The sequence below is a fragment of the Hyperoodon ampullatus genome, assembly GCF_949752795.1.
Source record: "Hyperoodon ampullatus genome assembly, chromosome: 1".
In the NCBI taxonomy this organism is placed as follows: domain Eukaryota; kingdom Metazoa; phylum Chordata; class Mammalia; order Artiodactyla; family Ziphiidae; genus Hyperoodon; species Hyperoodon ampullatus.
The window spans coordinates 196,512,724-196,536,511 of record NC_136914.1 but is presented as its reverse complement, the minus strand read 5'-3'; the positions used below and the strand labels follow the sequence as shown (position 1 = coordinate 196,536,511).

The window sequence follows — 23,788 nt, the reverse complement described above, 5'->3', positions numbered from 1 at the left end:
AAAGAAAGGGAGGAAAGAGGGAGGGAGGGAGAGTGGAAGGAAGAAAGGAAGAAAATAACAAGTGTTGATGAGGGAGTTGAGAAACTGAACCCTTGTATATAGTTGATAGAATGTTAAATGATTTACTATGAAAAGCAGTATGGAGGTTCCTCAAACAATAAAAAGAGAATTACTATATTACCCAGCAATCCCCTTCTGAGGTTTTATCCAAAACAGCTGAATCAGATCTCAGAGATATCTGCATTCCCTTGTTGACAATAGCCAAGAGATGGAAACAACCTAAATGTCCATCAACGACTATGGGTAAAGAAATGTGGGGGGCTTCCCTGGTGGCGCAGTGGTTGAGAGTCCGCCTGCCGATGCAGGGGACACGGGTTCGTGCCCCGGTCCGGGAAGATCCCACATGCCACGGAGTGGCTGGGCCCATGAGCCATGGCCAGTGAGCCTGTGCGTCCGGAGCCTGTGCTCCGCAACGGGAGAGGCCACAACAGTGAGAGGCCCGCGTACCACACAAAAAAAAAAAAAAAAAAAAAAAAAGCAAAGAAATGTGGGAGGAGACTGGCAAAGATGGCAGAGAAGGAAGACCCTGAGCTCACCTCCTCTCATGGGCACACCAAAATTACATCTATTCACGGAACAACCGGTGATGAAAAAGACCAGAACCTACCAGAAAGGATCGTCAAGAACTAAAGATATAAAGAAGGAACCACAAAGAGATGGGTAGGAGGGGTGGAGTCACGGTATAGTGAAGCACCATATCCCCATGTGGGTGACCCCCCAGTGGGAGAATAATTACAATTGCAGAGGTTCTCCCCAAGGAGTCAGGTGTCTGAGCCCCACACTGGGCTCCCAGGCCTGATGGTCCTGCAACAGGAAGACGTGCCTCCAGAACATTTGGCTTTGAAGGCCAGACTCCACTCATAAAAGGCACACACAGAATTTCACATGCTCTGGGACCCAGGATAGAAACAGTAACTTGAAAGGAGCCTGGGTCAGAAATACCCACTGATATTGGAGAGTCTCCCAGAGAGGCAGAAGGCAACTGGAGCTCACCCTGGGGGCATAAACATTGGCAGCAGCCGTTCTGGAGAGCTCATTCTGCCACATGGACACTGGTGCTGTCAAGTGCCATTTTGGAATCCTCCCTCTGCCCAACAGTCTGTAGGCACCAGTACTTGTCTAAGGCCAATCAACTAACCGGGTGGGGACACAGCCTTACCCACCAACAGAGAGGTTGCCTTAAGATCCCCTGACCTCACAGCCACCCCTGTACACAGCCCTGCCCACCAGAGGACCGGAACCCAGCTCCAAACAGCAGTGCACAGGCACTAGACCCAGGACCTCCAGGGCCCTGAGCCAGAGAACCAAGGACTCAGCTCAAAACACCCACTGGTCAGGCACCAGTCCCAGAATCCCCAGCTCTGCCCACCAGCAAGCCTGCTCTCGCCTCAGGACAAGCCTCACTCACCAGCAGGTAGGTAAGAACCCCAGGAGAATGACAACCCCACAGCATGCAGACCCAGTCCACATAACAGTAGGCTAGCCCTGGGACCAGCTGGGCCCCTGCCTTGCCAACCAGTAAGCCTGCCCTAGCCTTGGGACCAGCCTCATGTACCATGAGTGGACACCAGTCACAGGACAACCACAATCTGCGAACCCAGCCCAACCATTAGCAGGCCAGCACAACCAAGACCTACTGATCCTCAGACCTGCCCACCAGTTAGCCTACTCTAGGCTCAGCAGCAGCCTCACCCACCAGAGGGCAGACGCCCAGCCCCAGAACAATGATAGTCCTGCAGACTGCACACCCAACCCACCCATCAGAAGGCCAGCACCTAACCTGGGACTGGCTGGGCCCCAGCCCTGACAAACAGCAGGCCAACACAAGCTTCTGGACACCCCAGAACCCACAGCCTGCTCTGTCAGGAACCAGCCCCACCTATCAGTGGTCCCATACCAGCTGTGGGACTAACCTGACTAGGGCCAACCAAGCCTACCAGGTTGCCTACAGTACTCAGCCCCCCACAACAGAAGGACCAACACAACCCACATAGGGGGAAATCCTGAGGAATATAGCTCTAATGATGAGAGGGGAGTGTGCTGCTGGGACACACTGGACATCTCCCACAAAAGGCCATTTCTCCAAGGTCAGGAACTATAACCAACCTACCAGATACATAGAAATAAAAACAGCAAGTTAGAAAATATGAGATGACAGAAGAACATGTTCCAAATGATGGAAAAATATAAAACCACAGAAGAAGAGCTAAGTGAAGTAGAGATATGTAATCTACTCAAGAAAGAGTTCAGGGTAATGATTGTTAAGATGATCAAAGAACTTGGGAGAAGAATGGATACACAGAGCAAGAAGTTAGTAGTTTTGTTTTTTTTTTTGCGGTACACGGGCCTCTCACTGTTGTGGCCTCTCCCGCTGTGGAGCACAGGCTCCGGATGCGCAGGCTCAGCGGCCATGGCTCACGGGCCCAGCCACTCCGCGGCATGTAGGATCTTCCTGGACCGGGGCACAAACCTGTGTCCCCTGCATCGGTAGGTGGACTCTCAACCACTGTGCCACCAGGGAAGCCCAAGTTAGTAGTTTTTAACAAAGAGTTGGAAAATATAAAGAACAACCAAACAGAGATGAAGAATATAATAACTGACATGAAAAATACACTAGAAGGAATCAAGAATAGACTAAATGAAAGAGAGGAACGGATCAGTGAGGTGGAAGACAAAGTAGTAGAAATCACTGACAATGAACAGAAAAAAGAAAAAAGAATGAAAAGAAATGAGGACAGTTTAAGAGATCTCTGACACCAACAATCATACTAACACTCACATTATAGCAGTCCCAGAAGAAGAAGAGAGAGATAAAGGGGCAGAGAACATATCTGAAGACATAATAGCTGAAAACTTCCCTAACCTGGGATCAGTAACAGACATCCAAGTCCAGGAAGCACAGAGAGTCCCGAACAGGTCAACCCAAAGAGGAACAAACCAAGATACATTGTAATTAAAATGTCAAAAATTAAACATAAAGAGAGAAGATTAAAAGCAGCAAGGGAAAAGTAACAAGTTACATGCAAGGGAACTCCCATAACACTATTAGTTGACTTTTCAACATAAACTGCAGGCAAGAAGAAAGCGGCATGATAAAGTTAAAGTTAAAAAGAAAAAAGTGATGAAAAGAAAAAACTGACAACCAAGAATACTCTACCCAGCAAGGCTCTCATTCAGATTTGATAAAGACATCAAAAATTTTACAGACAAGCAAAAGCTAAAAGACTTCAGCACCACCAAACCAGTTTACAAGAAATGTTAAAGAGACTTCTCTAAGGGAAAAGGAAAGGCCACAACTAGAAGCAGGAAAATTACAATGGAAAAAGCTCAGTGGTAAAGATAAATATACAGTAAAGGTATTTTTAAAATAGTGCTGCATTTACAGAGAAATCATAATTGAGAAGAACTGCAGTAAGATACACCTAAATGAGTAAAACCCTTAGATGTCATTACTATTTGCCAGAATTGTAGGCATGGGCCCTGGAAGTAACTCTCAGACATCTCTGTGAGGTTGAAAATATAAATATAGTCCAATTAAGTGAATACACGTGTCACTTGTTTCATGCTGCACAAGGGTCATTCCCACCCTGTTCAATTAACAAGCATTCCCTGGTGAAATGCTCTGGAATAGATAACCCACATTAATGCTACAGGAAAAACACTGTTCTCAAACTCTTTCAGGAAATGACTTAAAACTATTCTTTGTGATTTCTGAATTGAACACAAAATTCAGGATAGAGTATGATTAAAACACATTTATACCCACACTGTGTGCCCCATCATTGGTGTACACACACAACAAGCATAGATACACAAAAGTTCCCTTGGCTGTCTGCGTTCCACATCCTCCCTCCTCCATCTGAGGGGTGACAACCATGACCCCTATGAAAGATGTGACCACCCCTGTAATGTTTCCAAGGGCGTCATTGGAGAAGAGAGCCAACTGTTAAGGTCAGAGTGACAGAGCACAGCATCACCCACTGTTGGTTTTTCTCAACTCCTCCACAAGGCAGTGGGAGAGACAGAGCACAGCCGGATCCACAGAAACCTTCTCTTCTTAGACAGCCGGGAGCCTGAAATCTAAAGCTTTTGTAACAGTCCCTGCTAATTCAACTTGTGCCTCTCTGATAGAAACAGACCAATCAATTACAGCCACTTTGCACTCACATTCTGAGTAGACCTTGCCCCACTGATAAAAATAAACTTTTAGTCTTGTTTTCTCTGTGTCCAGTGACCACTCTGGAGATTCTGGTTTAACTGTACTGGGATTGGGTCGAGGTAGTGATAATTTTTTTAAAAAGGGGAGAGGCGAGTCCCACTGCGCAGCCAGGATTTAGAACCATTGAAATAAATAATGTGAGGCCGAAAGAAGGCTTATAACTCTGGATTCAAACAATGACCAGCTGGGGATTTATGACTCTGAGGCCAATCAGTGTATTCTATGCCTTTTTTCATTTTGTTTTTTTAAAAAAAACAAAACAAAATAAAATGACACAGGATGGGAGAGACCACTACAATACTGATAAATGAACAAAAAATTTATATCCTGAATGTAGAAAAAAATCCTATGAATCCATTAAAAAAAAAAACATAAATATAGGAATAAAAAAACCCTGAACATCTTCATGACACAGGAAATCCAAATGGTCAACAAACCAAATGATCAACAAAAAATCAAAATGTACTTATTATTTTTTCTTTGAATTTTATTTTATACAGCAGGTTCTTATTAGTTACCCATTTTATACATATTAGTGTATATATGTCAATCCCAATCTCCCAATTCATCACACCCCCACCCCCACCCCTCCCCCACTTCCCCCCTTAGTGTCCATACGTTTGTTCTCTACATCTGTGTCTCAATTTCTGCCCTGCAAACCAGTTCATCTGTACCATTTTTCTAGGTTCCACATATATGCATTAATATACGATATTTGTTTTTCTCTGACTTACTTCACTCTGTATGACAGTCGCTAGATTCATCCAGGTCTTTACAAATGACCCAATTTCATTCCTTTTTATGGCTGAGTAATATTCCATTGTATATATGTGCCACATCTTCTTTATCCATTCATCTGTCGATGGACACTTAGGTTGCTTCCATGTTCTGGCTATTGTAAACAGTGCTGCAATGAACACTGGGGTGTATGTGTCTTTTTGAATTATGGTTTTCTCTGGTTATATGCCCAGTAGTGGGATTGCTGGGTCATATGGTAATTCTATTTTTAGTTTTTTAAGGAACCTCCATACTGTTCTCCATAGTGGCTGTATCAAATTACATTCCCACCAACAGTGCAAGAGGGTTCCCTTTTCTCCACACCCTCTCCAGCATTTGTTGTTTGTAGATTTTCTGATGATGCCCATTCTAACTGGTGTGAGGTGATACCTCACTGTAGTTTTGATTTGCATTTCTCTAATAATTAGTGATACTGAGCAGCTTTTCATGTGCTTCTTGGCCATCTGTATGTCTTCTTTGGAGAAATGTCTATTTAGGTCTTCTGCCCATTTTTTGATTGGATTTTTTTTAAAATATTGAGCTGCATGAGCTGTTTATATATTTTGGAGATTAATCCTTTGTCCGTTGATTCGTTTGCAAATATTTTCTCCCATTCTGAAGGTTGCCTTTTCGTCTTGTTTGTAGTTTGCTTTGCAAAAGCTTTTAAGTTTCATTAGGTTCCATTTGTTTATTTTTGTTTTTATTTCCATTACTCTAGGAGGTGGATCAAAAAAGATCTTGCTGTGATTTATGTCAAAGAGTGTTCTTCCTATGTTTTCCTCTAAGAGTTTTATAGTGTCCGGTCTTACATTTAGGTCTCTAATCCATTTTGAGTTTATTTTTGTGTATGGTGTTTGGGAGTGTTCTAATTTCATTCTTTTAAAAGTAGCTGTCCAGATTTCACAGCACCACTTATTGAAGAGACTGTCTTTTCTCCATTGTATATCCTTGCCTCCTTTGTCATAGATTAGTTGACCATAGGTGCGTGGGTTTATCTCTGGGCTTTCTATCCTGTTCCATTGATCTATATTTGTTTTTGTGCCAGTACCATATTGTCTTGATTACTGGAGCTTTGTAGTATAGTCTGAAGTCAGGGAGTCTGATTCCTCCAGCTCCGATCTTCCCCCCAAGACTGCTTTGGCTATTCGGGGTCTTATGTGTTTCCATACAAATTTTAAGATTTTTTATTTCATTTTTTAATGTTTATCTTGTAATGCTATATCTAACACTAGGACACTTTGTCCTTGAAAATGAAAGGTTTTTAAATATTTTAATGTATTAATATTACATTTGCCTATACATAATATAGTTAATGATGACATATTTAAGATCCTTTAAAAATCAGAATGGAATAACTATGGTTTCGACACCTAAAATGAAGCCACATAGTCATTGTGGATGTGTTTAGACATGTTCCTGCATCACTGAGAACTTGAATTCCCAACTGTGTCAAACTCAAGGACTCCACCAGCCATTTTCAAAACAATATATGCTAACAGGTGCTTGCTACAATTTTGTATTTTCAAAGTTCCCCTCCCCCTTCACAACTATGTAACCATTTCGAACCCCAACCAATTCTTGCTTACAAGCATCCTTACATATTGTCATCTACAATTCTAATTCTTGACAAAAAATTTATGTGCCCTTGTGGTTTTCTGCCTTTATAAATTTCCCCGTTTTGTAGTCTTGAAGAACACAATTTAAGTGCTTCTTGGATCTGTGTTTCCTGGGCTACAGTGCTAACAAACCCCAAATAAACACCGCTTGATTTCAACCAGATCTACATTCTTGGAATTCGTGGTTAACACTAACTTAATTCAAACATCTTGAATGACCAAAGATAAAGTAATTATATAAGTAAATGTACCTGACTCTTTCCTTGAAACTCCACATCTACCCCACCAAAATAAACATTGGAAGGTAGAGACTGTAATTTTGTATTTTTCAAATGAGTGAAAGGAAGATTCTGGGTAAACAGAAATGTCCAGTGTCACATAGCTCATAATTAATAAAACCAGGATTTAAACTGAGATTTTCCGATGCCCACTGTGATGCACTCTCATATATACCACACCTGCCTCAAGAACGATTTTAGAAAAACAAAACCAAACCCCCAAAATGTTACTCTGAATACACACCCAACTGATTGTTCACAAAATAACAGGCTTCACAATAAATAGATGTCCCCGAACTCCAAGGAAAAAGGGTCACAGATTCTCAAGAGATGAAATCAAATATAGGCATTCTCCCCTCTCCATAACCAAAGAGGGAAAACTTGCTCAGGTAACTGAGGGAAGAGCCAATCTCAAGAATTTAGTGGAGAGGGCTTGAGAAACCATGGCTCAAGCCTCCCAGTTGCTTCCAGACACAACTGCTTCTGTTGCCTTTTGGAGTCTGTCTTTGTCAGAAATAATGGAATGAAGTATGCACAGTGTTAACCAAAATTTTAGAAAAGACCTGATTGAAGTAGGAAGGTGTTTACTGGGGATTTGTTAGGACTGCAGCCCAGGAGACACAGACTCAAGAAACACTTGAATTGTGTTCCACTGGACTACAAAATGATGGAGGCTTATAAAGGGGAAGACTGCAAGATCACAATTAGTTACATGAGTTGTTTATCAAGAATTATAATTGGATATGGCAATAAGTAAGAGTTTTTGTTAAGTAAACATTGGTTGGGGTCAGAAACTGTTGCACAGTTATAAGGGGAGATCTTGAGACATAAGGGTGCAGCTGGCAGGAGTTGTTCTGAATAGGGCTGGTCCTGTCCTTGGGTCTCGTAAAGATCAAAGAAATTTCAAGTTCTCAGTGGTGCAGAGACATGCCTTTGACCAGATCCTCAATAGCTGCCTGACTCCATTTTTGTATGCCTGAACTGTGATTATGCCATTATAATTTCAATTCGTCATCAACAGCAAAGAAGAGGGATTTTACACAGAACAACATGTATGGATTCAGTGGGGGATGAGAGGCAGGGACTTCATTAAACAGACCTATAGCAGGGAACCACCAGAACATGCAGACCCAAACAGGAGATGACACTTAGTAGTCATGATGATCTAAATATCACTGGAATGGTAAGCACTACTAGATCACTTATGACAGTGTTTTACAAATATGTGTTCTATAAGGATATCATCATATTTGTTCAAAATTGATTAGTGCCATTATTTCTAAGCTTTTTTAGTAAGAAAAAATAAATTTTTGTCAAGACTTAATCAAAGTTTTATTCTTCATGTTTACATGGATTCATGTTTTATTCCTCATGTAACAGAGCATTCTCACACCATAATATCTCTTATGATGCTCTCAACTACCTTTCCTAAAGGTAAAATTATTTCCATTTTATGGATGGGCCTTGGAGATTCAGTACATGCGTGAAGGACACAATATCTGCAGGTGGTAGAGCTGCAACTGGAACCCATATCTCCTGAATCATGCATGCTTCCCTCTAAGCAAACATTCAGTTCACCAGGATCACCACACTTACTGAATATGTACCATGATTCAATATTTTGTGATTCATCCTAGTCAGTGACTTTGCAAATACATCAATTTAGTTAATAATTGCTGCACCAGTTGATTAAAATGGGGGTCAGAAAAGTTTAGTTGTGTAACCTTTAAACTTGAGTGAGTCCAAGATCTGGTGTAACCTTCAATTAGAAAAAAGAGAAGTAGTAACTTGCTGCCTAACTTACACAGCCCTAAACTCTAAAAACACTAGCTTATTTTGGACGAAGTAAGTATGTCACTTTCTTTAGAACAACCGTTTTATTCCTTGAGAAATGAATGTCCCTGCTCTGCTCTACCTTCCTTCTGTTGAAGCCATTTCTTTTTATAGGATGAAAGAGTCAAAGATAATTTAAAGGGCTTCCCTGGTGGCGCAGTGGTTGAGAGTCCGCCTGCCGATGCAGGGGACATGGGTTCGTGCCCCGGTCCGGGAAGATCCCACATGCCGCGGAGCGGCTGGGCCCGTGAGCCATGGCCGCTGGGCCTGCGCGTCTGGAGCCTGTGCTCCGCAACGGGAGAGGCCGCAGCAGTGAGAGGCCCGCGTACCTAAAAAAAAAAAAAAAAAAAAAAAAAAAGATAATTTAAAGATTGATGGTATCTCTGAGATCAGTCGTCTAATCTTTCTTTTTTTAATGAGCAATCAATGACAGTGGATAAAGTGTCCTCATTGCATTAGTACAAGCCCTTGTGTTAGAATCTGTTTTTCAACTCCCAGTTCAGTGACATCTCACATCAAATAGCACTCCTGTTGTTGTCCAAATGAACAGGAGAACATAAATATTAAGCCCTCCATTGTCACAGAGTAATGCAAACTTCAGGTTGGCTGGAGTTGTGGATTAGAGGTTTTCTTTTTAATGAATAGAACTTATTTTTTAGAGCAGTTTTAGGTTCAAAGTAAAACTAAGCAAAAAGTACATAGTTCTCATGCACACCCTACACACACAGCCTATCCCACCATCAGCAACCCTCACCAATGTGGTACATTTGTTACTATCAGTGATACAACACTTGATACATTATAAACCAAAGTTCATAGATTACATTAGGGTTCACTCTTAAGTTTGTACATTCTATGGATTTTGACAAATGTAGAATGACATGTATTATACAGAATAGTTTCACTGACCTAAAAATCCTGTGTGCGCCATCTATGCATCCCTCCTTCCCAAGCCTCTGGGAACCACTGATCTTATATTGTCTCCATAGTTTTCTGGAATGTTTCAGAGTTGGAATTAGACAGTATGTAGCATTCAAACTGGTTTCTTTCACTTAGTAACCTGCTTAAGGTTCCACCGTGTGTTTTCATGGCTTGATACTTCACTTCCTTTTAACAATGAATAATATTCCATTCAATTGATGTAGCACAGTTTGTTTATACATTCACCAACTGAAAGACATCTTGGTTGCTCCCAGGTTTTGACATAAATTTATGAATAAAGCAACTATAAACATTAATTTTATAAATAAACATGTTTTTGTGAAAAAAGTAACTATAAACATTCATGTGTAGGTTTTTGTGCGGACGTAAGTTCTCAACTCATTTGAGCCAATACCAAGGAGCGCGATTGCTGGATCATATGGTAAGTGATCATATGGTATAGCTCTCTGTTTATTTAGACTGCTTGGTTTCTTTCATCAGCGTTTTGTAGTTTTCTTCATATAGATCATGTATATATTTTGTCCAATTTGTATCTAAATATCTCATTTTTTGGTTAATGTAAATTTCAAATCCCAATTGCTGATATATAGGAAATCAATTGACTTATACAAAACAATGTACCCTGCAACCCTGCTATAATTGCTTATTAATTCTAGGAGGTTTTTGGAGGCGAGGGGGCTCAATTTGGGCAATTTCCTACATAGACAGTTATGTTATCTGAAAACAGTTTTATTTTTTTTCACGATCTCTATACCTTTTATTTCCTTTCTTGTCTTATTGCATTAGATAGCATTTTCTGTATGATGTTCAATAGAAGTGGTGAAGGAGGGGACATCTTGCCTTGTACCTGATCTTAGCAGGAAAGCTTCTAGTTCTTCAGCCTTAATGAAGATGGTAGCTGTAGGCATTTTGTGGATGTGTAGAGTCAAGAAAGTTCCCTCCCTATTCCTAGTTTGCTAAGAATTTTTATCATGGATGACATTTGGTTTTTGCCAAATGTTTTTTCTACCTCTGTTGATATGATCGTGTTGATTTCTCTGTCTTAGCCTGTTGCTATGATGAAGTACATTAGTTGATTTGCAAAGAAGGAATCAGTCTTGTATACTTAAAATAAATCCTACTTGATCATAGTGTATAATTCTTTTAATACATTGTTGAAGTCAATTTTCTAATATTTTGCTGAGGATTTTTGCGTGTGTGCTCCTGAGAGATATGTCTGTAGTTTTATTTTCTTACAATATCTTTGTCTGGTTTTGGTATTAGAATAATGCTAGTCTCATAGGATGAGTTAGGAAGAATTTCTTCTGCTCCTGTCTTCTGGCAGAGATTGTATATAGAATTGGTACAATTTCTTCCCTAAATATTTGATAGAATTTACCAGTGAACCCATCTGAGTTGGTGCTTTGTGGTTTTGAGGGTATTAATTATTGACTCAATTGTTTAATAAAGAGCTACTCAGATTGTATATTTATTCTAGTGTGAGTTTCGGCAGAGTGTGTTTAAAGAATTGGTCCATTTTATCTAAGTCATCTAATTTGTCAGCACAGAGTTCTTCACTATATTCCTTTATTATCCTTCTAATTGCTTTGGTATCAGTAGAGATGGCCCCTCTTTTAATTCTGACATTAATAATTTGTGTCTTCTCTCTTTTTTCTTGGCTAGCCTGGCTAGAAGCTTATCAATTTTATTGACCCTTTCAACGATCTAGCATTGGGCTTTATTGATTTTTCTCTATTGATTTCTTATTTTCAATTTCATTGGTTTCTGCTGATTTTTGTTTTTTCTTCTGCTGACTTTGTATATAATTTGCTCTTTTTTCTCTAATTTCCTAAGATGGATGTTTACATCATTAATCTTAAATCTTCCTTCTTTTCTAATATATGAATGCAATGCTCTAAATTTCCCTCTAAGCACTCCTTTCACTACATCCCATAAATTTTGATGTTATATTTTCATTTAATTTTGTTCAAAATTCTTCTAATTCTCTTGAGATTTCTCTTTGACCTATGTTTATTTAGAAGTATGTTGTTTAATCTCCAAATATTTCAAGATTTTCCATCTAATTTTTTGTTATCGTAAGAGAATACTATAAGCAGCTAATGCCAACAAATTGGATAACCTAAAAGAAATGAATAAATTTCTAGAAACATACAACCTTCCAAGACTGAATCAGAAAGAAATAGACAATCTAAACAGACTGATCACTAGTAGTGAAACTGAATTTGTAATTTAAAAAAAAAACAATCCCAGCAAACAAAAGCCCAGGACCAGATGGCTATATAGGGGAATTCCACCAAACGTATAAAGAAGAGCTAATACCTATCCTTCTCAAACTATTCCAAAAATTTGAAGAGGATGGAACACTCCAAACTTCATTCTACAAGACCACCATTATCCTGATACTAAAACCAGACAAAGACACTACAAAAAAAGAAACTTACAGACCAATTCATCTCTGATGAATATAGGTGAAAAAAATCCTCAACAAAATATTAGCAAACTGAATTCTACATTATATAGGAAGTATCATACACCATGATGGGGGGGATTTGTTCCAGGGATGTGAGGATGGTTTAATATTCAGATAACAATCACCACATTAACAAAAGGAAAAATAAAAATCACACGATCATCTCAATAGATGCAGAAAAACATCTGACAAAATTCAACATCCATTCATGATAAAAAGTCTAAGTTGGGGGACTTCCCTGGTGGCGCAGTGGTTGGGAATCCGCCTGCCAATGCAGGGGACACGGGTTCGTGCCCCGGTCCGGGAGGATCCCACATGCCGCGGAGCGTCTGGGCCTGCGCGTCCGGAGCCTGTGCTGTGCAATGGGAGAGGCCGCAACAGTGATGGGGCCGCGTAGTGCAAAAAACAAACAAAGAAACAAAACAACAACAAAAAAAAAAACCACAAGGAAAGACCACTTCACACTTTCTAGGATGGCTAGAATCAAAAGGACAGATAATTAGAAGTACTGTCAAGGATGTGAATAAATTGTACCCTTCATACACTGTTGATGAGAATATAAAATGGTGCAATTTTATGCGTAAGTTTTCTTCTAAGAGTTTTATAGTTTCAGCCTTACATTAAGTCTTTGATCTGCCACACTTCCTCCAAAGGTTAAATATAAAGTTATCATAGACCCAACAATTCTACCACTAGGTATATACCCAAGAGAAATTAAAACATATGTATACACAAAAACCTGTACACAAATGTCCACAGAAACATTATTCATAATAACCAAAAAACAGATGCAACCAAAATGTCCATCAACCAACAAACAGATATATAAAATGTGGTGTATCCACACTGAAATATCATTCAACCATTTACAGGAGTGAAGTACTGATATATGATACATAATCAATGAACCTTAAAAACATTGTTAAGTGAAAGAAGCTAGACACAAAAGATGTTATCATACATATTGTATGAATTATACATACTGTATAATTCCATTAATATGAAATGTCCAGAATAGCAAATCTATAGAGATGGAAAGTAGATTAGTGTTTAGAGCTGGGGAGGTTGGGGAGGAAAGGGGGTGACTCCTAAAGCACACAGGATTTCTTTTCAAGGTGATAAAAGTGTTCAGACATTGATTGTGCTGGCAGCTGCACAACTCTGTGAAAATGTTGAATTGTACTTAAAATGTGTGAAGGGTATGGTATGTAAATTATACTCAATAAAGATGCTATCAAAAAACATCAGACTCTAAATACTATAGTGAAGTCCAGAGAAACAATGTGGGTTTTAAATATAGCATTGAGGAAGCAGCCACTGTTAAATGAAATACCAGACATCTTAGAGCCTCCTTAGCCCAGGATTAGTGGAGTGGCTTCATAGCATTATGGGAATCCCTCAAATTATGTGCAAAATACCAAGAACTCATATAGGTGCATCTTTCTGGGATGGCGTCCATATTTTTAATCAGATTCTCAAATCAACCGGACCCCAGAAAGATAAAAATCATTGCCCTAGCAGCAGAGAAAGCAGAGAAGAGAAGTAATTCGCTTCTTCCTTCCTCCATTTCTTCAAACCACACCATCTGCTTAATTTCACTCTGTTTGGAACACACGATTTGAGCGGTCCAATTCAAATCCAGGGACAATTCTTTGAAAGTCATCTTCATCAGCACCTTTGGCGCCTTGCCATTTTAGCCTACTAACTGATTTCTCATTTCTGCCCAGTGCTACAAAGTGGTTGAATAAAATAATAGTGGCCTCAGGGACTTCCCTGGTGGCCCAGTGGTTAAGAATCTGCCTGCCAAGGCAAGGGGCACGGGTTCGAGCCCTGGTCCGGGAAGATCCCACATGCCATGGAGCAACTAAGCCCGTGCACCAAACTACTGAGCCTGTGCTCTAGAGCCCACGAGCCACAGCTACTGAGCCCACGTGCCACAACTACTGAAGCCCACACGCCTAGAGCCTGTGCTCCACAACAAGAGAAGCTGCCTCAATGAGAAGCCCGCACACCGCAATGAAGAGTATCCCCTGCTCGCCTCAACTAGAGAAAGCCCGCACGCAGCAACAAAGACCCATTGCAGCCAAAACTAAATAAATAAAATAAAATAAATAAATTTATTAAAAAAAAATAATGGTGGCCTCAAATGAAGAAATTTCCTTCTCTAGATTTAGCTTTTTACAGTGTGTTCTAGATTCTGCCTTTCCCCAGTTCAAGAACAACTCTGCCCCTACATAAATGTTTTTTTATGGCATCTATATTACTTTTGTCACAGTTTCCAACTTGACCCTACCACTATTCAAATTCACTATTCAGATTTACTATCTGAATTTTTCCCTCCTGGGTTGAACTTCTCAAATAGGGAATTTGGTCTTATTACTGAAATTTCCCATACAGTCCCTACAATTTGACTCTCATCCTCTCCTCTAACTAAAACCAATCCTTATAGATCTCTGATACTATGACAATATGGACAGATTGATTTTATTTCAGAATCTTCTGCATTTCCATGGTCCAGACTTTCATCAAGCCAAAGTCCAAAGAAATTAAAAATCTCACAGCTGGTCCCTGAACTCCATTCTCATCATACAGATCATTCTACAGAACTCCCAGGATAATCTTCCCCAGTAATTATTTGCATTCTACTCTTGTTCTGGCTCATACATCTACCTGATCAAATCACAACTTCTCCTGCCAACATTCACGTTTACAGTTACTTGACGGACACCAACCTCCCACTCCACATCTGTCCAAATTTATTTTTGGTTACACTCATTTAAGGCTTCTCTCTTCCATCCATCTAGTCTCTTTACCACAACACACCTCTGAACCTCTCATGACACCGTTCTACCAATCTGAAATTCCCTCCCCTATGACTTATTGCAAATATTTGAAGATCTACATCAAACCTCAGGACATTCAGGAAGCCCACCCAGGCTGAGCCCTTCCTTCTCACTCTCCCACATGCTGTGTGAAATGATCACATCCACCTTCCTTTTATGGCTCAGTATTTTGTATTTCTCATTTGTTTGTATTTCCATTTCACCCGAGACGTATGTTCTCCTTCTCCTCAGGTAGCCTATTAGTACCTAACGAACAGGGTCCATGTATTGTTATTTAACAATTCAATTTTAAATCTCCTTTGATGCTCAATCCAGATCCATCCACACATAAGTACCCAAAGTGCTGGTCAAGCATTTCATCCGTAACCATTTAAATATCCCTAATAAGTACAGAACTAGTCAATGAACAAAAAAATTCAGGCAAACAGATAACCAATCTGTCATTAATATTTTACCTGTTCCATTTTGATTGGGAAACAATCAATGAAGTCCCGAGGATTGTTAACGTCCAGAGATGCTTGGTGTTCTTTTATTTTCTCCAAAACACAGCTTTTTACATAAGCAAAAATTTTAAGTACTTTGTTATGACTCCCTGGGAGATACTCCATGAGAGCAGGGAAATTATTGCAGACCTTAAAGATTTTAAATATATACTTATTAAACTAAAAATACATATTGAAGACATATCTACCATACATCAAGCCCTGGTTAAAACTGAAGTGAATAAAAAATGGTCCCTTTCTTCAGGAGGAGCATTTTATAGTGTACATGTAAAATAATTCTTCATGCTGCTAGAGATATTTAAGGGAGAAAACTCTGACCAGATGATGAAAGTTGATAGCAATTTCCTATACTCATACATCAACCTTATGGTATTAAAGCATATTTATGTCAATTCTCTCATTTTTTAAATTAATTCTTCCTTACAACCTTGAAACACAGAATAAGATGAATTACTATGATTCACATTTTGTAGATGAGGGCAGAGGTTAAGGAATTTTGAGTAACCTCATATTGAGCACAAACCCACTCCCTGCTATTTCTACTACTATCAAGCAGCCTCAGAAATAGAATCACTATATTATAACTCAGAGGGGTGCAAAAACAGCATGAAACCCACCTCAGCATTTTAGGGATAAAGCAGCTGTGCACCAGAGCAGGTAAGTGACTTTTCTAAGATCATGTGATTTTATTTAGGCAGAGTACAGGACATATCAGCTCAGCACAGGCAAAACCATGGTGTCTGTTTATGATTCATACGCCATAGAACCAATCATTTTGTCATCCCAAGCCCAATTACGCTGTCCGCTAGGATCCCAACTGAAGCATCAAACACCCCTGCCCTAGTCAGTGTTCCCTGGCAGCACCTCTGTTCATAAACATTGTCCCTCCTTGAAAGAGATATTCTCTTCCTTCCTAAATTAGGATATTTCTGCTAAGTGACGTGATGAAGAAATCACTACCTATTTGAGGATAAGCCTTGTGGGTAATGGAAACCTTTCAGCAAGAACCTGGATGTCCATTGAGTGCTATGGCCATCCTTTTGGGCAGTCACCAAAGTAGTTTACGGAAACTGGGCTTTGGGGGGTAGTGGAAAAACCACTGACCAGAAAGCCAACAAGGCTTGAATTCCAGCTTCATACTCAGGCATTTCTTTTCTTCGTAAAATAAAGGCTCAGCCACCTTTCCCAGATGTTCACTCTATGACAATAAGGCAGGATTGCTGTGTTCCAACATTCACTTGCAGAATAACATCAGCAAAAATGATGCAGTAGACAGTTCTAAAGGCCTATCCCTCTACAAAAATGTCAGAAAATCAAGCAGGGCTTCCCTGGTGGCGCAGTGGTTGAGAGTCCGCCTGCCGATGCAGGGGACACGGGTTCGTGCCCCGGTCTGGGAAGATCCCACATGCCGCGGAGCGGCTGGGCCCGTGAGCCATGGCCGCTGGGCCTGTGCGTCCGGAGCCTGTGCTCCGCAACGGGAGAGGCCACAACAGTGAGAGGCCCACATAACGCAAAAAAAAAAAAAAAAAAAAAAAAAAAAAAAAAAAAAAAAGAAAATCAAGCAGAAACTGTCAGAATCAACTTAAAAAACGGCAGCAAAGATCTGTGGCTTGTTTTTTCTTTTTCCTTTTTTTTTTTTTTTTTTTTTTTTGCCCTTGTCCCACTTCCATCCTTGGCTTGGCAGTGGTCTTAACAAGGGCAGCTTGTGGTGTGGGAGCCTGGTTCCTGGTTCCAGAGGGACCAGAGCAGACCTCACTCACGAAGACTGTGTTTCTGTGTTCTAACCTGTCTGGGGCCACCTGACAGACTGACACAGGCACTTGTTTTTGTTTCATCTAACCTAGAGTGGAAACGCAGCAGGGATGTCTCAAAAACCTTGCAAGATTAATGAACAGCCCACAGCCACCTGGGGCAAAAGATTACAGTTAAGGCATTACAACAGAGCACCAAACTCCAGGAAGAAAAGCTGGGGAGGGAGTGCCTTTGGGAAATTAGGACATTCAAAAGCACCCCTGTATACTGAGAAATTCAGAAAGCTACACACATGCACAGAGCCAATCTGGAAGAGTTATTTCCTCCCTCCCTCCCTCCCACCTTCCTCTCTTCCTTTCTCTCTCTCTCTCCACCTCTTTCTCTTCATCTTTTTTTCTTTTTGCCTCCTCACATTCAAAGATATCAATATCCGTAGACTCCAGATAGAGAACAAACTAGTGGTTATCAGAAGGGAGAGGGAAGGAGGGAGGGGCAGTATAGGGGTAGTGAGGGAAAAAGGGTTATTACGGGATTATATGAAATCACGTGTGTGAAACTTTCGAAAATTGTAAAGCAATACAGAATTTAAAGACTCGTTCATTCAATTTAAAAGAATGAAAAAAACAGAAAAGCAAAAGAAAGATCTATCACTCCTAAAAAAAAGGACATCTCTCTCCAAACACTAGCTGAACGTAAGCTAAAGGAACAGAGATTCCAGTGACCACACAAGGCAAAAAAAAAAAAGAGACTTTGCAAAAATAGTTTAGAAAAGTCACTATATAAACAAATAGCTACAGCTTGTAGAAGGCAAAAACAAACAAACAAACAAAAAACTACAGGGACTTCCCTGGCGGTCCAGTGGTTAAGACTCCACGCTTCCACTGCAGGGGGCAGGGGTTTGATCCCCGGTCAGGGAATTAAGAAAAAAAAATTGGAGCAAGCAAAAAAAAAAAAAAAACAAAACAAAGAGAGAGGAGAATCTGATTCCCAGAGTTACCATGTTGTAATATCCAAAATGTCCAGTTTTCAAACATTCACTTCACGGCTTGGTTCATATAGAATTTTGGACTTGTCAGAGAAAAGAGCATAAACGATTTCTCAGGAAGAGAGGATCCTGACCTCACCCGGATCCATGGGGAGCTCATAAATCCTGGAAACTCATTAGAGTTTCCTAGCAAGTTAAGAAAATTCTGATCTGTATAATGAAAACGATTCTGGAAAATAATGGAGCAGATCACATTGCAGGGAGCCCAGCCCAGGATGAAAGTGGGATCACGGGGTGACCCTAAAGAATTGAAAAGATTTATAAAACACTATTAAAATATAAATATAAAACTTTGTTGTGGATAACAGATAATTTTAGAATCTCTGAAGCAATATCTACCTGGAAATTCCCCTATCAGCAAAAATTTAAGCATGCTTAAAATCAACACATCTCTGTCCCCTTAAACATGAATTGACAAAATGGATTAAAGACCTAAATGTAAGGCCAGACACCATCAAACTCTTAGAGGAAAACATAGGCAGAACACTCTATGACATAAATCACAGCAAGATCCTTTTTGACCCACCTCCTAGAGACATGGAAATAAAAACAAAAATAAACACATGGGACCTAATGAAACTTAAAAGCTTTTGCACAGCAAAGGAAACCATAAACAAGACGAAAAGACTACCCTCAGAATGGGAGAAAATATTTGCAAATGAAGCAACTGACAAAGGATTAATCTCCAAAACACACAAGCAACTCATGCAGATCAATATCAAAAAAACAAACAACCCAATCCAAAAATGGGCAGAAGACCTAAACAGACATCTCTCCAAAGAAGATATACAGATTGCCAACAAACACATGAAAGAATGCTCAACATCATTAATCATTAGAGAAATGCAAATCAAAACTACAATGAGATATCATCTCACACCGGTCAGAATGCTCATCATCAAAAAATCTACAAACAATAAATGCTGGAGAGGGTGTGGAGAAAAGGAAACCCTCCTGCACTGTTAGTGGGAATGTAAATGGATACAGCCACTATGGACAACAGTATGGAGGTTCCTTAAAAAACTAAAAATAGAACTACCATACAACCCAGCAATCCCACTACTGGGCATATACCCAGAGAAAACCATAATTCAAAAAGAGTCATGTGGGGCTTCCCTGGTGGCGCAGCGGCTAAGAATCCTCACACCAATGCAGGGGACACTGGTTCAAGCCCTGGTCTGGGAAGATCCCCATGCCACGGAGCAACTAAGCCTGTGCACCACAACTACTGAGGCTGCGCTCTAGAGCCCGTGAGCCACAACTACTGAGCCCACGTGTCACAACTACTGAGCCTGCGTACCTAGAGCCCATGCTCCGCAACAAGAGAAGCCACCGCAATGAGAAGCCCGTGCATCGCAACGAAGAGTAGCCCCTGCTCGCCGCAACTAGAGAAAGCCCGTGCGCAGCAACGAAGATCCAATGCAGCCAAAAAAAAAAAAAAAAAAGAGTCATGTACCACAATGTTCATTGCAGCTCTATTTACAATAGCCAGGACATGGAAGCAACCTAAGTGTCCATCAACAGATGAATGGATAAAGAAGATGTGGCACATATATACAATGGAATATTACTCAGCCATAAAAAGAAACGAAATTGAGTTATTTGTAGTGAGGTGGATGGACCTAGAGACTGTCATACAGAGTGAAGTAAGTCAGAAAAAGAAAAACAAATACCGTATGCTAACACATATATATGAAATCTAAAAAAAAAAAAAATGATCAGAACAACCTAGGGGCAAGATGGGAATAAAGATGCAGACCTACTAGAGAATGGACTTGAGGATACAGAGAGGGGGAAGGGTAAGCTGGGACAAAGTGAGAGAGTGGCAATGGACATATATACACTACCAAACATAAAATAGATAGCTAGTGGGAAGCAGCCACATAGCACAGGGAGATCAGCTCTGTGCTTTGTGACCACCTAGAGGGGTGGGATAGGGAGGGTGACAGGGAGGGAGATGCAAGAGGGAAGAGACATGGAGACATATGTATATGTATAACTGATTCACTTTGTTATAAAGCAGAAACTAACACACCATTGTAAAGCAATTATACTCCAATAAAGATGTTAAAAAACAAACAAACATGAATTGACCATTCCATCCTAGTTTGTTTAATAATAGTACTCCAAATACTCCATTTACATCACTGCCTTGAGTCAAGGTGCTGGTTATTTTGAAGAGCAAAAGAACAGAAAAAATTTTAAGGGTCAGTTTTTTAAGACAATAATTCAGGTTATCTATCAGTGCAAAATCATGTCTGTCTGGTAAACTTGTAGACAATTAAGCACTGACGTAGGAAGGAAGCAATAGTTAGGATCCTGGAAATGTTTTATATATAGTGAATAGCTGAAGGAACAACTTGTAGAATCAGGAAAGGAAAAGATTAAAGAGAGAAAGATTATGGAAAAATTCAGGTGTTTGATGGAACAAAGAAAAAAAAGCAAAAGCTGTCCATGTTGTACAAGAAGAAAACACAAATGAACATGAATTGTAAGATAGATTTGTTTGCCTAAAATAAAAATAGGAAAGAATTCTGCATTTCAAACAAATCACAGGGCAAACAAGAAAGATTAAATTGATAAATGGAGTCCTTTTGTTTCTTTATTGCAGTATGGAGAGGAGGTGTGGGGAGGAACATCCTGCTCGAAGAAATAGTGTCCCTCATCACCAATCAGGCCCCCCATTTAATTTATTTGGACAGAACATGCCCTCTTGTGGAATTCTGGGGTATTGCTACATATAGCCATCAACGGAATACCATTTGTTACAAATTTTTTAATTTGAATTTAGATGAAGTCCATCATTTTACAGACAAATAAATTAAAGCAGAGGAAGAGTAGTTTTCTTTTTTAGTGGTCAATATTTACATGAAATTGCTATAATCAGATGATCGATAAACTTTATATGCAAAAAAACCAAATCACATCATACATGTAATTAAGGGTGACTTGAATCAAAGTGTTGTAATGAAACGATAGGGAATTAAGTAATAGGAACCTATTTAGTTAAGTGCTCGTATGTCAGGCTCCTTTTCAGCTGAACCATGCCAAGACACTAAGCTGGCAGAAAAACTTTTACTTTAGAAGGTAGGGACTAATTTGAGAAGGCCTTAAGATTTCTCTGTGTGTGACAGCTAAAATCTGATTTTTAATCTTTCTTTTCACTTGAGAGAGAGACTTACAAAGCAGGGGAATTTGGAATTCAGACTGAAAATAAAATCCATCTTAACAAGCACTTCATAGGTCAGTACAGCTGACAGGTGTAAAATATTACCAAAGTACCAAAATTGGTAAAAAATTACCAATTACCATATAATTGTTTTAAAATGTACTTGGGTTTTATTTTTATTCAGATGGTAAGCCCAACAGATCAGGAGATGATAAGATAGTTTATTACTCATACTTCCCAAGAGGAGGGGGCACACTACACAAGGCCACAGGGGGAAGCACCCAGGTCAGTCAGGAGGCAGAAGGAACAAGGAGAGAGCATGGGCCAAAGCCTTTACTGGGGTTTTCATGGAAGAAATGAGCAAGGCTGGGTAGGTATGCTCACTAAGTTTAAGACTGGATAGTTTGGGTAATTTCAGAGGGCTCTAGGCCCTAGGGGTGGTCCCTAGTTGTCCTGTAACTGGCCCTGGGTTGATTTAGGGCAGGGAGAATACTGGCTTGGTGTGTGAGGGTTCCATAAAGGAGGTTTCCTGGGGGTATTGGCTTTGGATATGCTGACTTGAAAAATCAAAGGAGTGCTCACACACAAGATGTGATGCTCTATCTCAGAATTAGCTAACCCTGGGAGAGGCAGTTGCTCCCTGGCTCTGCAAGGCCCCCAAAATGTCAAAGTATCATAAAGTAGAGAAAACAGAAAACATGATTATTATATCAATAATGGGGGAGGGAAATATAAAGAAAGCTAAAAACAGAAGAAACTAATAGGGAAGGCAGGGTAATGAGTTATTAATAATAGTTGAAATCTGTTTAAATAAATCATTTTATAACCTGGTATTTGTGTAATGTTCAGGATTAAGCCACAGCATCTATTTCTTAAAATATATAAAACAACACTGTAAGTAGGGAGGGAGCAACATTAAATAACTGAAGCTGATAATTTTAAAACAGTTATTTACAAGGAAATCACAATTGATGAGGTCTGCACTAAGGGATGCCTAAGCAATTAAAATCATAGACAATTATCATTACTGGCCAGAACAGTAGGCAATGGGTCTCAGAAGAAACCCTCAGACATGTGAGTGAGGCGACCATACAAATATAGGCCAATTAAGTGAAAGCACATGTCATCTGTTTCACGCTCCATAAGGGTGTGACGAGGTCATTCCCACCATGTCCACTTGATGAAATGTTCTGGAATACATAACCCACATTTACACTATGGGAAAAACCATTATTCTCTAATGCTAGAAAAAAACGAGACTCAAAACCTTCTACCTTCATGACCTGATGATTTGAAAACAAAAAGTTCAGGACAGGATAGGACTAAATGACCTTTAATCCACACTATATGCACCATAGTGGGTGTACACACACAACAAGCATAGATACACAAAAGCCCTCTTGGCTCTCTCCTCTCCCCGCTCCACAGGAGGGCTGACCACCATGACCCCTATGAAAGATGTGGCTGTCCCTGAAATGTTTCCTAGGATGTCACTGGAGAAGACAGCAGTCTGTTAAGGTGAGAGTTACAGAGCATAGCATCACCCACTACTGGTTTTTCTCAACTCCTCCACAAGGCAGTGGGCTTCCTCTTGAACTCGGTCCTCAATGCTCCTATTCCCCACCCTGAAATTCCACAGTGTCATGAGGGAGATGCGCCAGATCTCCTTCCATCTCTTTCCATTGCTAAAGAGGATTCCTACCAGGAGGAGAAACAGAAGCTAGGAGGGAGGCCCTAGGGAAGAAGGAGTGAGCTGACACATGGCAGCCTGGCAGATGGACCCAGCTCTGCCGGGGGGCTCTTCAAATTCCTCTTTTCCATCCTCCCCACCCTCACTACCAATGCAGAACATGTGCACATGCACACCTACCATGTCCTTTATTAACTCTTTGAGACACAGGGAGACTGCCTCTTCCAGAAAACTCTTCTCACAGATCAATCAGGGCTTCTTTCACTGCTTCATTACCATGCAACACAATGGTGGGCTTCAAGCCAAAATACCCAGTGAACACAGGGCCATACGCTTTTGAGAGCTGGAAAATGTAAAGAAAATGCAAATATTAGCAAAAGAAGTCACAATTTGGTCTATTTTGCTCATGATTAAGATTGTTATCAACATCATGTTGTTGACGTTTTTATTCTGCCACACATAACTTCAAACATTTCTGGATCTTATATATGTATGATGATAATTCAACATCCATTCATGATAAAAAAAAAAAAAACTCTCACCAAAGTGGTTGTAGAGGGAACATATCTCAACATAATAAAGCAGAAGCCC

General features: G+C 40.1%; 1 protein-coding gene across 1 annotated transcript in view; it reads right to left on the bottom strand.

Moving 5' to 3' along the window:
• LOC307058416 (cytochrome P450 2C18-like) overlaps positions 1 to 23,788 on the bottom strand; it is a gene marked incomplete at both ends in the record, with an annotated part of 56,118 nt that overhangs the window by 17,555 nt on the left and 14,775 nt on the right. Inside the window, 5 exon segments of the mRNA XM_079711865.1 lie at positions 15,488 to 15,670; positions 18,418 to 18,578; positions 23,056 to 23,205; positions 23,378 to 23,435; positions 23,439 to 23,540. Coding sequence (XP_079567991.1) covers positions 15,488 to 15,670; positions 18,418 to 18,578; positions 23,056 to 23,205; positions 23,378 to 23,435; positions 23,439 to 23,540 — 654 coding nt within the window.